Source organism: Gordionus sp. m RMFG-2023, chromosome 2, assembly GCF_954871325.1.
Source record: "Gordionus sp. m RMFG-2023 chromosome 2, tfGorSpeb1-WG-v2, whole genome shotgun sequence".
NCBI classification, from domain to species: domain Eukaryota; kingdom Metazoa; phylum Nematomorpha; class Gordioida; order Chordodea; family Parachordodidae; genus Gordionus; species Gordionus sp. m RMFG-2023.
This window is the reverse complement of record NC_088776.1, coordinates 27147142-27166658: the sequence shown is the minus strand read 5'-3', so window position 1 is coordinate 27166658 and position 19517 is coordinate 27147142. Positions and strand designations below refer to the sequence as shown.

At 27.4% G+C, this 19517-nt stretch overlaps 1 protein-coding gene across 3 annotated transcripts in view; it reads right to left on the bottom strand.

Moving 5' to 3' along the window:
• Window positions 1-14144: 14144 nt before the first annotated feature.
• LOC135923842 (lysosomal acid lipase/cholesteryl ester hydrolase-like) overlaps window positions 14145-19517 on the bottom strand; it is a 56390-nt gene continuing 51017 nt past the window's right edge. For all 3 annotated transcript variants that reach the window (XM_065458817.1, XM_065458816.1, XM_065458818.1), the window contains one exon: window positions 14145-14393. In XM_065458817.1, the coding sequence (XP_065314889.1) occupies window positions 14145-14393 (249 nt within the window). The remainder of the gene's footprint in view (window positions 14394-19517) is intronic.

Below are 19517 nucleotides of genomic sequence, written 5' to 3'. Positions count from 1 at the left end.
TTATTGAATGATCAATATATTCCTTTCATGTAAAGTATAAAAAAAATCAAAATCAGGGATGATTTTCAAAGACGCTAATTCTTTTGGGATAAGCTAGTGCCTTCAATACCGAAAGAGAGAGGGGGGGGGGCAAATACCTTCAACATATATTGAGATAGATATTGATTTTTTTTGGGGGGGGGGATGTAGTAGGCATTTCTTTTTTTGTATGTTATAGAATATTATTTCTGCCACATTTGCTATACACCATCATTTTTAATTTGTTTGTAACTCAGTAACGTTTGATTTCGTTTGCATAGCTTATAAAAATATTTATAAATCGGTTAACCAAGTCAACATCGGAATTTAAATTAACTATTTAATTACTAAATCATGGTAAAAATAGGATGTTTGTCGCTGCTCTAGTTTTGTTTTTTGTGTGCGGCCATTTTTTTGTTCATTTCGTTAATACTTTTTTAATTTCGTCTATTAAACTGATTAAGGACAAACCTCTACTAACGGAGCACTAAAGAATGATATAAGTTTCATTTCATCGTTAGTGAATCATTTCTCTAGTCAAAATTGACCTCACAACATTTCCTTAGAGTATAATTATTTTTTCATATAGCGGTTATTAACCAAAGTAATTATGGAATTTGAATTTACAAACCAGATGTTAAGTCATAGACGTAGCCAGTATTTTCATAAGGGGGGGGGAATTAAAAAATTACTGGGTTCTTCGCCCCCAGAACCCCTTTTGGGAGGTCTTCGGCGCTTTTCCCCGGCCTTCGGCCGGGTTACTTTTGTCTATATATAGTCATAAAATATTTTTACAAATTTTAATAAAAAAAATAAGCCTAAAACAAATATGAAATATATTTTTATTAGTTTATATAAAATAAAAATATAATAAATTACTTGTATTGTATATACCTTAATATAAAAGTATGGTAATAATTTATTCCAAACAATTATAAGAAATTTATTTATAAAAAGTAAGTAGACATATAGTTGATTTTACTCTATTTTATAGAATTAGTTATAAAATACTAGGTAAAATTCCACTTTTACAGACATATTTGACAGTTAGAGAATATATTACAGTTAAAAATTTAACAAATTTTATTAATCAATGCTCTTGATATTAAATATAGCAATAATTTGCATTCAATTATTTAATGCCATCTATTTATTTTAAGTAAAAATGATATTTAAATTTAATCTTCATATTATTCATCCCACAATGTCTTTAAAAGATATTTTCTGATGTCCTTATCAATATTTTATAATTTTCTGTAAAATATATAATTCGCTTTGATTGTTATTTGATATTTAGATATACTGTAAATTACGACATATAATATTCCACTGTTTGTATCGTGCTTTAATATTTTTTTAATTTATGATTTGATTTTATCAATAGTTTTATAATTATATTTTACTTTTATTAAGATAAATAAATTAAAATTACTCACTTTATAAAAAATTATATTTGATATATTATATTATTTAGTAATTTTATGGATCTATTATTAATAATTATAATACATTTCACTTCTGTCTTAAGACTTATCTTAGGCTTATATTCCATTTATTAAAAAGCATTTTTGATTCATTTTATATATTTATAAATTTATTTTCCCAAAAATCTATAAATTATGATGAATAGTTTTATAAAAAAATATCAACTTTTACATTCTTTCTTTTAAAAAATTATTATTTAAGATATATGCATACATATTTGAGGGTCAGGGAGTGGGGGGAGGATTAAGGGGGATATTTTTTATTAGCCAAAAATGATATTTACAAAAAGTGATAAATTTCTGAGAGGGGAGGGAATTTTCCCTTGTCCCCCCTTCTGGCTACGTCTACGTGTTTAGTACAATGACATATAATAATACCTAGACTGACGATTCATTCATTAAAATGCATTTTTAAGCGTCGTTAAAAGCAAATCAGCTGGACCCGCCATTTTGGTAAAAGAAATTATTATTAAAATTTTAAACGAGAGCCTAATTTATTACTATATCTGAAATTTTTCCTATGATACTTAACAAAGAATTTAAATCCACATCCATCTGCATTAATGGTACCATCAAGGATCCTATTCCACAATATTCCAAGGCTATTCTTCCAAGAAGATATATATTTAGCAGACCAAATTCAAATAATTTAAAATTATATGACTAAATTATTAAAATTTATATTTTAAACATTTTTTTATACATAGAATATAAAGTATCTAATAAAGTTCCCTTACTTATCATTTGTTTTTCTTAAGACACAATATAATTGTTTTTAGTTTCTATTCTATTCTTAAAATATCTAATAAGGTAGATATATTTAAATCATTGCTTAAATTTATGTTTATCTTAATATGAGACTTTACTTGCCCTTTTAATATTTCGAATCATACAAGGTGATAAACTGAATCATCAGGATTTTTATTATAAATATTCATATTGTTTGGCTTAAACATCTAAACATAAGTTAATTTTTAAAGAATTCTAGCTAAAAATTTACATTATAATATTAATAAAAAAGTAAAATATAACTTAGAAATCCAGAATATTAGGCATCCTCTTCAATATTTTTCTTAAATAATAAATGTAAAGTTCTCTCAATTTTAAAGTTGTGATCCTGAATCTTAAAAATAGAGGTATTTCTTTTTTTTAAATATAAAGTAAATGTTTAATCTTCAGATTCTCAATAATATATATATTATAAAAAATATGTTATATTATTAAATAAATATAATATGAATTTAATATTTAATCAGTTGTGCTAATTGGATCATATTGATTTAATAGATATATCTTAGGATAAATTATGTATTGCAAATAAAAAATTATTTTTCCTTATATTATATTATCCAGTTTATTTTATCAATAAAAAAAATATAGATTATATAAATTAAAACATTTCTAAGACTTCAGATAAATTTAGCTTACTCTTACCTTTTTATTTTTTGAAGTTCATAACTTAATATTATGAGATTATTAATCTTATGATGAAAATCAATAATTGTTTATTATAATAGAAATAATATTCATGAATTACAAAAAGGATTTATAGATATTATTTATAATTAAAAATATATAGTTACAATATATATCTAATATCATTTAAAGATTATATAGATATATTTATTGTCCTTTAAATTTATCTGCAAAATGATAAAATCTTATGTTTATGTAACGTTCAACTATTAATCTAATTAATTTTTGATAATGGCTGATGTTTCTTCTTGATCTAGCATGTGATCAACCAGATTATCAAAAATATTTGTTTCTACTTTTGAAATCACAAAAGATACTATTCGTTTAAATATACAAGGCCTTTTAATTTGATTATTATGTTCAAATGTACGGAAACCACTTTCAGCATATTGGCATAATCTAGATACATCTCTGGAAGGAATTATTAATCCCTGATTGTTTTTAATTTTAATTAAATTATAGCTCTCTTGATCTTTACAATTTTTAACAATCATTGCAGAAATACATATATAACACTTTACCTTATTTTCAGATATAAGTTTACGTGTTATATATCCTGATATATAAATTGCGATGTTATCAACGAATGGTGATAATTTTTGGATATCTGGAACATCTATAAAAGAAAAATCTATAGCTTGTATATTGTCATCATCATTATCTTGATAATCTCCACAAAAAAGATTTGTATTATCGAGTGGAATACAATTACCTGTGCATAAGGCTCCCATCTTTGCTATCATAATGCCTCTTATAGCTGATCGTAATTGATAGGCAGAAGGGTTATTATTAAAACCTCCTCTGCTTCGTAAACAGCTAAAGAAGAGCTCTAGATGATCTTGAGATGTTTTGTAGGTTAAAAGATATCTAAAATATGAAAAGCAATAAATATACAAAATATATATAATGCTAAATAAAATACTTGAGTTTGGGGTTAGGTCCTAATAATAATTCCCTCCCAATTCCCAAAATGCTTTTCATTGACAAGATTAAGCCTATAATGCAGACTTTTTTTTTGATCTATAAACGTATTTTCCACTTTCAAACTTTAAGGATTTTAAAGTTGTAATGCACATCTCAAAAAAAATTTCATAATAAGAAAGTGAATTTGTAGTTAGTGGTTTTTTAAACCCTTTAGCAACTATGTTCCGTGTATTTAAAAAGTCAAACATTCTTATAAAAATATGTTTTATAATATTAATATTGTAATAAATATTAAAATATAGACAAATAATAAATCTCACAAGAATTTTAATGAATAGGGCTTACATGACTAGCAGGTTTCTCCAAATCTACATCTTCAAGAATATTAATAGTGTCAATTGTTTTTGAAACATTCTTATAAAAATATGTTTTATAATATAAATATTGTAATAAATATTAAAATATAGACAAATAATAAATCTCACAAGAATTTTAATAAATAGGGCTTACATGACTAGCAGGTTTCTCCAAATCTACATCTTCAAGAATATTAATAGTGTCAATTGTTTTTGAAACATTCTTATAAAAATATGTTTTATAATATAAATATTGTAATAAATATTAAAATATAGACAAATAATAAATCTCACAAGAATTTTAATAAATAGGGCTTACATGACTAGCAGGTTTCTCCAAATCTATATCTTCAAGAATATTTAAAGTGTCAATTGTTTTTGAAACATCTTTTTAAAATAACATATTTACAAATAACATCAATCTTAATCATAAAATTAGGATAATATATATTTGTTTTTTTAATTCCATTAGAAAATATATAGCAGCTTTTTACATGAGAATAATTACTTTAAAGGTTACCAAAATGGCGTCCCCAGCTGATTTGTATTGACGTACACTTTTAATGAATGAATCGTCAGTTCAGGTATTATTATATGTCATTGGTTTAGTATAGTACTACTATAGTTTTGGTTGGCCGCCATTATGTTTATTTTATTTGTAAATAACTTTCTATTCTTAATTTCGGATACAAAAGTGATTGAAGCACTAACTTTTACTGACACAAACCACCAAAGAATTATATAAGTTTCATCATTAGTGCTACTTCTAAGCGTGAAGTTGAACAAAGTTTATATTTTTGCTTATAATATTTTCTCTAATTTCGACTACTACACGGATTGAAGCACTAACGAAGCATTAAAAAAATGGCATATCATTCATTGTCAGTGCTTTCAATAGTTCGACCAATTTTAAGGAGCTTTTGATATGATCTTTTTATTTTTGATTTTGGCAAGAGCCAAAACTATTTTATTTTATTTATAACTTATTAATGGTAAATTCTGCCGGTGATTTGTATGAAAATCAATTAGAATTAGTGCTGTAAATATTACTACAAAAAAGAAACGCGTTACCGTTACTCGTTACATCTGAAAAATGGAACGCGTTACCGTTACTCGTTACCATTTTACAAAAGGAACGCGCGTTACAGACTTTTCAAAAAAGTAACGGGCTATTCGTTACTTAAAAAAAAAATTAAGTGTTATATATAATGCAAAAAAATATTTATTTTTTTCCGACAATATATAATAAAATAAAACTATACAAAAAGAACATATAAGATAATCTTTTTATAATAAAATTTTCATATATAATTATAATATAAATAAAATTATACAAAAATAATATATCATAAGATAACATCTTTATGTAACAATTTTTTATTTATTTTTAACAACAATTGATTTTCAAAATTTGGATCAGATAAACATGAGCGCTTAGTACTCAACACAGCTTTCGCCGTGCTAAACACACGTTTAATTGGCGCAGAGGATGGGAGAGTGGTGTTATATTTAATAAACAAAAATTTCAATTAGGGGAATTTATTAAAAATATTTAAGGAAATATCTTTATTTTGAAAAAAACTTGAAAGATCATCTTTACAGAGATCTTCATTCATTTCCTTATCAAAAAAAATTTTATCTTTGAAAATATTCTAGTGTGTGTGTTGGATAAAGGAATCAAGCTTGTTCTTTCTTTATCAATATCTTTTCTCAAACTGGAAATAAGTTCCAGCATTCTTCCTTTATTGACCTCTAATTTTATCCAGGGCCAATCCGATTTAAATAGTGGGTGAATTATTGCCGATAGTATATATTCATCATCATAGATGTGTTTGAATCTATTGAAAAATGATAGTCAAAAAATAAATTATAAGCAATATTTGAACTGTATACCTTTTATCTATGGCTTCCAGGATTGAATCAATAAACAGCTTACAAAACTTAAAATTATTTAAAGCCAATTTTATAAGTTTTGATATTATAATGATTATAGTGGGAGTGAGATATCCCAAATGCATATTTTCTTCGCTCTCTAAAATTGAAAGAGCCGTAGCTATTGAATACATGGTTAAATAATAAGATGCTATATATATAGTATTTAATAATAAAATCTATAATGAAATTTTAATAAATTTTTTTAAAATCATTTCATGATTACATTTTTATATGTTTAAAATAATTATATATTAATTCATTCTTTACCTTCAAATGTTTTTTTAAGTTTGAGCTACTTGACACTGACGTTGAAATATTTGCGTTGGGACGTAATTTACATTTTCAAAGTGTAGACTTGGTACAATTGGTTTAAAATATAATTCAAATTGTGGCCAGGGAAGGGTTAAATCTTCTTCAACTGAAGAAGTAAGTACTATGGACATAATATTCTTTTAAAATAAATTATAAATTAATTAATAATATCATTTTATTTACTTTGAATTTTGATTGAATATTAATTTCGACTGATAACTTAACAACGAAAATTTAAAAAAAAATGTTGGAAGTGGTTGATATGAATTAAAACTCGGCTTAAATATTAAGAATTCAAAAATAAATAGTAATTTTATAATACAATAAAATATGTTTTTCTTTTTATTGATATTTTTTAAGAAAAAATATAGTAATGAGTAAAGTAACGTTTTGCGTTACCGTTACTCAAAAAAAGAAACGCATTGCCGTTACTCGTTACCTTTAGATGAAGGTAACAAATGGCGTTCCTTTTTTGACGTTACTTCGCAGCACTAATTAGGATCAATTAAAGGGCTACACAATGGAATGGGTTTCAGTAATTGATTCTCAAGTCGCTCGGCTATATTAAAAATTTATGATTTATTTATATTGTTGATAACTCACTTCCATTAATTTTTTGACATTCCGTTTGAAGAATACGGAGGATCAATTAAAGCACAAATATTGGCCTTAACTAAGAAAGAATCTTATAATTTTAGAATTTGGCAAAATGCGAAAACTTTTCTATTTTGTCTATAACTCATGAGGAATTCATTCCGCTGGTATATGGTTTAAAATTCTGGAGGATCAATTAACGTATTGATATAAGTTTCGGTAATTGATCCTCACTTTCTGTAAATAATTCGGCCAACTTTACTCTTTTAAATTCATATAACGGCTATGGTTAATTATACGGATATCCGGTTCAAAGAATATTAAAGCACAAATTAAATATTTGCCAAATTTCAGGACATGATCTTTCTTATTTTCGATTTTGGCAAAGTGACAACACTTTCTTATTTTGCGTATAACCCAGTAACGTTTGATTCCGTTGTTGTCAGGATTGAAGATCAATTAGGATCAATTAACTGGCTACACAATGTTATAAGTTTTGGTAATTATCGTCAACAAAATTACACAATTTCCTTAATTTGCTTATAACTCATTAAGATTTGATTCCGCCGGTGTCTGGTCTAAAGATTAATTAAGATCAATTGAGACTCTAAATATTGGCATAGATTTTGTTAAGAACAATTAAACTATATCAGCGTTATTATATAATATTTGTAAAATAATAAAATCAACTTATTTCTTTCCAGCTATAAGTCAATTCTTATCCCTAATTCCAACTAATATTATAAACATGTTTGATTCTTGATATTTTTATATGATCAATTTTGTGTTCAAATAAATTAGATATTCGCTCTATGGTGGTGAAATTTTTTTTAAACTTCCTCCAAAACATTTGTCTGCCCCCCCCCACCCTAAACGGATGCTGCTAGAATCGTGCCTGATTAATATTACATTACTAATCAATTGTTCAAACTTAGCACTTATGGTTGTGGGCAATCTACCTATTATTGAAGATACCCGAAAATATTTTTATGTAAACGGAAATACCATTCAGTAGAGTTAATTAAAAAAGGCCCTGAGAAAAGTGTTGATCAGATGTATAAACCAGTTTTACCAAAAGATTTAAAAAAAATAAGTATCTTAAAATGGATACTCAATATTTCTATCCTAGACTAGACGGATTGGTTAAATTAACAAAGAAGGCATAACTAAAAAGGCTTAGAATATCTTCTATAATAAAAGTCAATACTAGAAACTACGAAAAGAACTAATTTTATTTTCGAGAATATATGGCAATTCACTTGCTATTCATAGTAATGGTGCATATTAGAAATGAGTGAAAATAATAGAAATTCATGGGATATATGAAAGAAAGTTGAAGTGGAGTATCGTTAGTTAAAAACAAAATGTAAGAATACATACATTCCACAAACCATATTGTATAAGAATATTTTCTTACATTATCTTTTACACAAGTGAGTTGTGAACGAAATTTTTAAAACAAACTAAAAGACAGCTAGCCAATATAAGCCAAATAATCTAGGTAGGTGGCTTATTGATGGCAGTTGAACTTGAAGGTGAATTAGTAGAGCAGATTGAATTTAGTGAAATTCTTGATTATTTGTGCAAAATCTCATTATTAATGTGGTGATTAGTAAGCTGAGACAATCGAAAATATGGATCAAATTAGTAAATTTTTTGTTAGATTTAACATTATTGTAAAAAAATATATAAATTAAAACAAAAGAAATTTGAATACATTGTAAGATTCAAACTTAATTTCAATGGTTTGCCTGTATTATTTTTTTATATTCAAAATTTATTTAAAACTTTATTAATTCTACCTTTTTCTATTGATTGATTGCAATATAAATTTATATAATGACAAAACGTTTAATTATATGCAATGTTATATATAAATCAAAGACCTGCAGAGGTACCATTTACACGGTCCGGCACGGATTTTTTTAAGATATATAATCTTTATTTTTGATTTTTATGGCTAATGGCTATTTCAAATTTTGGTTTTAAAATATACGGCACAGCCCTGATATCTTTTCTAAAAATATTTTCAGGCCCGGCGCCCGGCCCGGGTATTTTTTAAAAAAAATTGGCCCGGCTCGGGTATATTTAAAGAATTAAAATACGGGGCTTGCAGGTCTCTGATATAAATATATTGATTTGAACTTATTTTGTCAATTAATTAGATTTAATATTTTTTAAATAAATATAAATAATCTTAATTTGTTCAAATTATTTTAAAACAGGAGTTAAGCAAAAAATAATGAAAGCCTAGTAAAATAACGATAGCAAAAAATTTCAAATGATAATTAGCAAAATATTTCAATGGCTACATATGATAATAATCAGCTTCACAAATAAGATATTACCGAGTGATAATCGATAATCAAAAAGTGTTGTGATTGTATCAGTGCCTCGTTCTGACTTGCTTTGAACACTGTATATTTTTTTAGCCCTATTAAAATAAACATGAACCCTGTAAGATCCCTAAGTCATTTCTGCCCTTATAGGTTGACATAATTGAACAATTATTAAATTATCGATAACAATAGCACCAAATTAAAGCCACCCTTGGGACGTCAGCTTACATCAAAGCCTAAACTCCTTCTATCCTTCTACTCATATTTAAGACACTATCATAGCTTCGGCCAACTAGAATTTTAGTAGTAAATTTATTGAATTAATTTTGTAAATGTTTTTTTAATATATCAACAGTTGTGTAACCAATGCAATATATATCTATGAGTCTTTGAAACGGCTTTTGTTTTTCACCATATTTTTCATAAAAGAATATTGCAAAAATTTTTCAAAAAATTTAAATTAGATGTTTTTAAATAAAAATACCCCCATCATGGTGTACAAAATTCCTATTAAAGAAATAACTTTAAAGGTTTGATCACCATCTAAATTTTATGAAGTCGTTGCTTCGTATTCCCGCCGTTGTAGGAGCCACTGGCAGTTCAGCAGTAGTGCCAAGATAGACATCGGGCTAGAAGGAAAATTACAGAAAGACTGAACATATTTGTGAGAAAATATGTAATGCCTGTTTGTTACTATTCTTCAATCAGTTTTTTTCAGTCAATAAATAAAAACGTGTTATAAGCGAAATAAGATTCAAAAATAGGTTTATTTTTCTCTAATATTTCAAAATATTTTTATATATTATGTTCTATGATCTATATAAATATTAATTGTTCTATGAAGTTTGCCATAATTCTAAAGGCACTACTAATTAAATAAGGGGTTTTAATTCATATTAATTTTTTTCTAATTTGAGCTGCTATATTATGATAGTTTTCGATGACTTTTTAACTGACAAAAAATAACTTAAAAGGCTAAATAAGTAGTATTACTTAACTTTAGCAATAAGCAGGACTCAGCATGCATATTTAAGAAAAATTGCCAGCATATCAGTGTATAATTATTGGTGGTGATATCTAATGACATTTTTAAATTCTAATACTATAATTATTTTTGGACCTATGGTTATTTTAAAATTGCATCGATTACCCCGGACTTCTTCATGCTACTAGAATTATCTCTTTTTATTTGATTATCACATGAGATATTTAAAATGCATAAAAAATGTAAATTTTTTTTTATTCACTAAGAATTATTTATACATGGACCACTCACTTCAAGATGCCCAGGTAATAATAAACCTCCAGCCTGCCAGTTTGAACCTTCATCACTTAGCATCTCACTAGATATTACACCCCCACCTTTAATCTCCAAAATGACTATCAATTATTTTATCCACCAAATGAAAATCCAACACAGGAAAAGACCTTTATAAAAAATTATCCAATTCCTGATTTGGAAACCCAAAATTTTTAACAAGCTATTTTAGCCCTACCATATCACGAACCCCAAAAGCAGCCCTTAAATTAATTTATACTTTTTATATCAAAATCATTAATAATATTTTACAAAACCCAGAAGATCTAAATTGGAGAAAATTGATATATTTCCCAACATTAATATTAAATCCACCAAAAGATAATCTAACCCCACTATGCCAAACCATCAAAGAAAGAATTGAAAATTTCTATTTTAATTTTGAAAAATTAACACCAAATATCAACAATCCTGCTAAAAAGACTTTAAGTAACACCTCATACAAACTAATATATAATAAGATTAATATTTTCAATCTAAAAGAATCTCTCCGAGCTCTTTCTAACGCAAACACTTTGGCACCCGATAATATCACCACAAGAAATCAACTTTTTAAAAAACATCCGAGCCCCAAATACATTCCTCAAATATTGCCTATAATAAATTCAAAGATAAATATCATTCCCGGAGAAGCCTTAACCGCTATTAAATCTTTTCCAAACGATTCTGCTCCAGGACTGGATTACCTTCGACCCTCATTTATTATCGACCTCTTGGGTTTATACATTCCGAATTTCTACTTAATTCTTTAACTAAAATTCGGGAAATTACCACATAAACTAACACCAATAATCTTTGGTGCTCGACTAATTGCGCTTGAAAAAGCTGAAAATCAAGTGAGCCCAATAGCTATTGGAATTTTCTACCGACGAACCATTTCAAAAATTATTTGTAATCGACTCAAATCTACAATAACCTTAAGCTTAGCTCCTTATCAAGTGGGATTTGGAGAAAAGGAGGCTGTAAAGCCGCAATCTATTGCAGTCAACTAGTTTTATCCAACTTCAAACCTGAAGATTATATAGCAGAACCATATCCTAGCCATTAATTCAATTAATAGGAATAAATTGATCGATACTTTTTTGGAAACTTTCCCTGACTACCATAATTACATCCATCTTAGCTATGGCATTCCTTCCTTACTCAAATTTACTGATTATATTATTAATTCTGCAGAAGGCCTCCAACAGAGTGACCCATTAGGACCACTACTTTTTTCCTATACCTTAAAACACCTAATAAGTGATATTGCTCTCTCATGCAAACTCAATCTACAGTAGAGGTCTGCATTGGGCGGGTTTCGGCCCGTCCGCCGGCCCGCCGTCCATCTAAGTGGGCGTTTCGAGAATGGGCAGGCGGGCGGGTTAAAAAATTTTGAAACAATGGGCGGGCGGGTGGGTGGGTTAAGAAATTTAAACAATGGGCGGGAGGGTTAAGGAAATTTAAAATTTTTGTTCAAAAACAAACTAAAGAAAAATCATAATTAATTAAATGATCAATAATAATATTTCTTTTTTTATAGTACCAATCGAACACTTTACTAGTTTTTCTACATCTTTATCTAATTGTTCCCACCATATATAATGTCTCGTAATGGATTTCATTGATGTAATACCCGGATGTCCCGTATGCAATATATGTAAAACTCTTTTTTGAAGTGAGTACGGAATGATTAATCTGCCATTCCAAAATAAAATACAGTCATCATTTTCTATTTCATCTATTCTTGTTCTAAAAGCTTGTAATTCTGGTGCTTGATTTTGTATATTTGTAACATTTATTAATCTTTTTACTTTCTTAAAATTGGATCTTTTGCGGTTTCCTCTCTAAGTTCTTTTCTTGATAGAGTTAATGTGTCATAAATAAGATTTCTAATATATTTCACTGTTTTATTTTCGCTTGTTAATTCTTGAGGTGTAAGCTATTGGAAATTCGTTACCATTATCATATCTTTGCATGAGTACAGCTCCAAATCCTTAGTTAGATGCATCTGTTTCTAATATTAACTCGAGGTCCGGTTTATAAAACTGTATAGTTTTTGTTCTGTTACTATTCCGAATAGCATGAAAACGATTACAAAAATAGCATGGTATTTTATTTTGGAATGGCAGATTAATCATTCCGTACTCACTTCAAAAAAGAGTTTTACATATATTGCATACGGGACATCCGGATCTCACTTGAGGAAGAAAATATACTTTAAACGGATATCCTACTTTGGTGGAAACGAAATGAGATTTGCCAAAGCTATCAAGATTAGGAAGAAAAATATTGGCGATTCCTGCAACTAGTGCTTCTTCTGAACAAGGATTTAGCATTGCTGGAAGGTTTTCAAAACAAAGAAGAACGTGTTTGAATCCAGAAAATGTCGATTCATTATTATTTTTGCATTATAATTACATATAATATCAATTTTATATTTATATTTTTTTCATAAATATTCTATTTGATCAAATAAATTGTCCATAATTTAAATTGATTATTTTCTTTATTAAATTTATTTTCTAAATTATAAATAATGCTGAAATATTTTTATTAAATGCTTAAAAAATTGAAAGAATGGCCATAATTAAATTTTATAATCGGGCTTGGGTTAAATTTTTTATAAATAATGGGCGGGCGGGTAAAAAGTTTTAGACCAATGGGCGGGTAAGAAATTTTAGATAAATGGGCGGGGCGGGCGGGTATATATTTTTTTTAAAACTATGGGCGGGCTGGGCGAGCGGGTTATTTTATTTTAAACATTGGGTGGGTGGGCTTTTGGTCCAAAAACCCGCCCAATGCAGACCTCTAATCTACACGTTTGGCACCTTGACGATTGTACTATATCGGGGATCATTTTTTCAATCCAGAATTGTCTAGATATAATCAACAAACACTTTGATGAACTTAATTTACCTTAAATATAAATAAATGTGAAATTTACCCTTCTCCGCCTCCAACATACACCATGTTAGATAATTTTAGACGGACACCCTTACAAGATTTCAATATATTAGGAGCCCCATTGGGAGGTGCAGAGGGAGTTTTTAATTTTTTAAATAATCACCTTCAATCACGATACCCCAAACTATCAATCTTTAAAAAATACCCATCTATCAAGCATAAATCCAGTATTGTTTAAAAACTTCTGGTGTCTTCTCTTTTGAAATTCTTTTAAAAGAATACGAACAAAAGATACTAATGATTACAGGTGATCATATTGCTTTTTAACATAAAAAATAAAAATTTAATAACCATCCATGGACCACTCACTTCAAGATGCCCCGGTAGTAATAAGTCTATAGCCTCCAAGCTTGAACCTTCATCACTTAGCATCTCACCAGATATTCCACCACCACCTTTAATCTCAACCCCAAATGATTATCAATTATTTAATCCACCATAGCTAAGATTTATTATTATTTATATCCTTTTTTAAAATATCTATAATCACATTATAAACACGTGAAGGTGCGTTTTCTCCCCAGATAAAGTCTAAATGGTTATACGAAGGATAGTTATATTGTTTGAAATTTTTTAATTTTGCTTTCATAATATTGACGTCTATCATAGTTGATAACCAATCTTCCGAGCCTGTAAATAGATGAACGGGTACTTCACTCATTTTGGATATATCATATTGAGGTGGCTTGAACTATGATTAATTTACAAAAATATAAATAATATTTGACTAATATTATTTCTCTAGAATAAAACTGGATCAGAATTTTATTCCTTAATTGCAAATTACTTAAGCTAAGAATTTTTACTGAATTATTTATCTTAAAATTTAAGCCGATTCGGGATAAGTAAAATTTGATTTTCACAGAATTTGTTTATTGAATTGCTTTGAAAATACATTAAATCGCTCTGAAATTATTTCAATTTTAAATTTTTTTATTGACATATTATTTAGCACAGAATAAAAACTGAAACCCTATAAAAAATAATTAATGCTAAGGATTTATAGTGAATTTCACAGATATTTAAAATCTATGACAATTTTGCAAAGTAAAATTATGATTTTCTCAGAATTTCTCTATTGAATTTCTCAGAAAAAATACTAAATCGCTCAAAAATTTTTGCTATTATAGTATTTTATTTTCAAATTAAATTTAATCAAATAAATTGAGTTTTATTAATCTATGCATTGGTGGGGGGTTACTTTCTTTTAATAACATGAGTATCAAATGAAAGCTAATAAAAAGATAAATTGATTACATGATGCTCAACCCTATGAGGGTAGATGTTGAGGGGGGGGGTGGTAGAAAATGTCCACATAATATGTCAATGGGTAGCAAATGAAAGCTAATACAAAAATAGATTTATTATATTGATGATAATTAATCTATGTGTTCATAAGCATTAAGGGGGGGGGGTGTAAAAGGTGCATAGTAAAGTATCTCAACATGGGTATCAAATGAAATCTAATAAGATTAATTGATTACATAATATTCATCCTTACAGAGTGGATTGAGGGGAGGGGTTATTTTTCTAACACTATATCGAGATGGGTATGAAATGACTAATAAGGAAATTAATTGATTCTCATCACTCTATGTCTTCAAAGTAGGTAAAGAGGGGTGGGGGATAAAAAAGCTTTTAGTGTAATATCTCAACATGGGTAACAAGTAAAACCTAATAAAAAGATCAATTTATTACTTTCTCTTAGATGGGTAAATCACTCTAGGTCTTCGAAGTAGATTAGTCTGCGGGAGAGATGAGGGACTTCTTCACTCATTAGGTCAATGCCAATATTACCCCTACAAAAATTCGAGACCCCTATTCCTTTATATGTTTGCCCCTTATTTCCTCTAAAAATCACCGCCTTTAAATTTACTTTCCCACTCCCTCCATTAGCAAAAACGGAAATTTAAATCAAAACTATTCTTCTACCCTCCCTCCTCCTTCAATTTTATTTAATAACGATACTGCCATAAATCCCAACCCCTCTCCCCTTCAATTTTATTCACATTAACAATACTGCCATATCTTCCTACCCCCCTCCAATTTCAATAACGTTTTTATCATACTCTCCCTCCCCATAATAAAGCTCCTGAGTGTGAGAAGGGGGGGGGGTGTTATAATATAATATCCTGAGATGGGTTTAATTTCACTAATATAAAAAAAATAGCCCCAAAAAAATATATATAAATTCTATATCTAGATTTTGAATTCATTTATCTTTTATATGAATAATGAGCATATATATCTAGAAATTAATAATAAAATTAGAGAAAAAAATGATGGATTTATTTGATTTAAAATTTTTTTTTATAACATTAAATAAAACCGAAACGAAGATTATGTATAAGATTCATATATCTCAAAACGTTTTTCAAATGTTTAATTGTTTTCCAAATTTCATCTATCCATTACCATGTTTATAAAACAAATAATTCAGTTTTGAAAATAGGTTCTTGTAGCCAGTATTTACTACTTAGGGGACTTGAAGGGGCCACTATTTTTTGAAAATTTATAAACATATACATATTCCGAAAATCAATAGTTTAACTAAGGAAAAATATTTCTTAGCAATTAAGCGACTAATTCTAAGCAATTCATTTTTTAATCTGAACATTTCAGTTTTCTATAGGAGCAATTATTATTTTTTCTAGGCAATTCCCTTTTTTATCTGAGCCTATTAGGAAATAATTTTAAGAACTTGGTATTTTTTCTGAGCGTTACGCATTAATCTGGGCGAAATATTTTTTGTTTTAATACTGAGCGATTAAATATGAACTATAATAATTTCTATAATGGCAAGACAATATAATTTTAATTCATAATTTTTTAATATTATTTAAAATCTCAGTTTTTTTAATAATAATTGTTGCTTATTTATTTTCATCATTTTTAAAACGATAATTTAATGTGAATTGGTTATTGTGATTATGAATCAAATTTATGTGAGGTCAAATGGCCCCTTCCAATGTTATAAATATCGAATGTAATGAATTATAGATTATAGTGATTAGTGAACATAATAGTCATATTATCCTTATTGTTAAAGTGTGTTTCATTTACACTATCTTTTTTTAAATGTTTAAACATTTTCAAAATACATAAAATTTTCAAAAAATATCTCAAATATAAAATCGAAGGCTCGGGTTTACAACTATGGCACTAACAATAAGGATGCTTTGTTAATTTTAGGCACGTCAGGCTTACAAATTGAAAATTGTATGGATAAAAAAAGATGAGTTTAAGGTGGCAAAATATGGCATGTTTTCGTTAAAATTTATATCCAACTTTTTGTTAGGTTATTGAGGTCCATGCTAGTTTCCGATTTAAAAAGAGACTATATTTTTGAATAAATGAGATATTATGAATATATATTGGACCAAATTTTATTTTATATACACATTCATTAATTTAATATCAATTTAAGGGTAATTTTTATAAATAATATAATACTGTAAATGTGCAATTAGAATCAGAGACCTTCATGGGCCGGGTATGGGCCTAATATTATTTTTGTTAATGGGCTTGGGTCTAAAATTATTAAATTTAAATTTAGATTATTTAAAACAGTTGCTAATTTAATGAAATATTGCCTTTTTTTCTTCTAATAATAATAAATTTCAGTATTGTAAACAAAATGATTGCCTAAATATATTTAAATATTGTTAATTTTCATTAAATTAAAAAAATTAAATTTTTGTATATGAGCTTGGGCCGGACTTGGGAATTTTTTTAACATTAAATATGGGCCGGGCTTGGGCCAAAATTTTTTTTACTGCGGGCCTGGGCCGGGCTTGGTCAAAAATTAAGGCCCAGTTGGTCTCTGATTAGAATGTTATTACAATAATGTTTTATTTTTAAACATGGTTATAAAATTATAGAATTTAAGGCCTTGTGTATTTGTCCAAGATTTGTAAATATAATTCAATGATTTAAGGGTATGAGAAAATTAAACAGATAAAAATTTTGACATAACCTTTGTTTTCGATCATAGTCAATTCTTTTGTGCTAGATAACATATTTTGGGTGTTGAGAATAAATGATGCTTCATGTAAATGGCAAGGTTAGCTGCATAAAGATTATATATATGCAGGATACTTTAAAATTTTCAAAAATATCTTGTTTAAAGCCAATTCTTAGTCCAAAATTGATATGGCGACTTTTTCCATAATCATTTTTCTTCATATTGAAATTAATGGGAGAAGAGAATTATAATTTGAGTTGGGTATAGAGAGATAATTAGTGTTATTAAAATAACTAGTGGTATGTAAAATTCTTTGCCAAAAACGGTAACTGGTAATTTTAGAGGAATGTGAAGACAAATTAACTAGTTACTTTTTAAAATATCTTAAATATCTCAATATATGTTTCATTCATTATTTTTATATGATGATTTCGCAAATTACTGTTGATTATAATGTCTCACTTACACCAATGGCTCCTGTAAATCGTTTGTTTTTCTAGGAAATCTTAAAAGTCTATTGTCAAAGCCAAATAAAAATTTATTAAATTTTTGAAATAAATATTATATTGTGTTATTTATATATTTTTCGATGCAAATAAACATTATATTGTCATATCTTTTTTTTCTGTGCAAATAAATATCACATTATCGTCAGTAAAATTATTTCTTTATTTAATTGCATCTTTTTAAAATCCTTTGTAAAATTGGTGAATCACAAAATTAGCTATAGCTCACTTATAGTGATCGGAAGTAAGCTCTCTTAGCCATACATTGGCGTATATCCAGGATTTTCCTATAGGGGGGAAATTTACACCATTTGGCTGGCCTTCGGCCAGCTTTTCCTTCACCTTCGGCCGGGTCATATCTTTGAGCTATTCTTTTAAATTATTCATAATTCAATAATAATTATATTAATATTTTTAGCTTTTATTTACTAATTCGCGCTTATGAATATTTAAAGAAGAAATAAAGGTTATAACCCAATTTTTATTTTAAGTTAGGTATATTATAAATAATTTTTTTTTAAAAATATAAAATTGAAATAAAGTTTAGTGTCAATTTTTTTTATAAAATTGGCTTAAAAACTAGTTTCAACTTAAATTCTCATATATAAATAGAATAAAAATTTTTTTATTGAAAATACTAATTGAGTGTGTATAAAATATTGACTAGAAAATTTTTTAAAGAACAAGTTTTTATAACTTATTATCAAATACAATATTATACAAAAAATTTATTAATTAATAGAATTATAATACGATTTTAACTTTCGTAAGAAATTTGCCAATTCATCAAGAATTTCGTTTGTCGTTGAAATCAAATCTCTGTGGATATTTAACAGAGCTACCCCATTTAGCCGAGATTCGGAAGTAGTATTTTGTAAATAAGTTTTCAACCTTCTCAATTTGAAAAAGGTCCTTTCTTCGTATATGGTAATAGGCAAACATGCAAGAATATTAAATACCTTCAAAATATTTGGAAATTAAGCCAAGGTTTCCTTATACCGATTGAGCGCATCAATAGCATGCTCAGGTAAAATAATAAACGTAGTAAATATTTATCCCACAATTCGAATTCACTAATTAAATTGATTTCAGTATCAATATCATAGAAATGAAATTTTGCTAGATATTTAAATTTACCAATAATAGCTTCAGAAAACGAAGAAGGGTCTTTAGGTAATAAAATTTGAAGATTACCAAAGACTTGTTTTTCATCTAAAAACCGTACTTTAATTTGCGATAAAAAGTATCTAAGAATGGGATAAAATTGGATATTCTATAATATTCTATAAGATTTCGTTTTTGCTTCAACGTCTATATAAATATTAGAAATATTCATCTACATTCA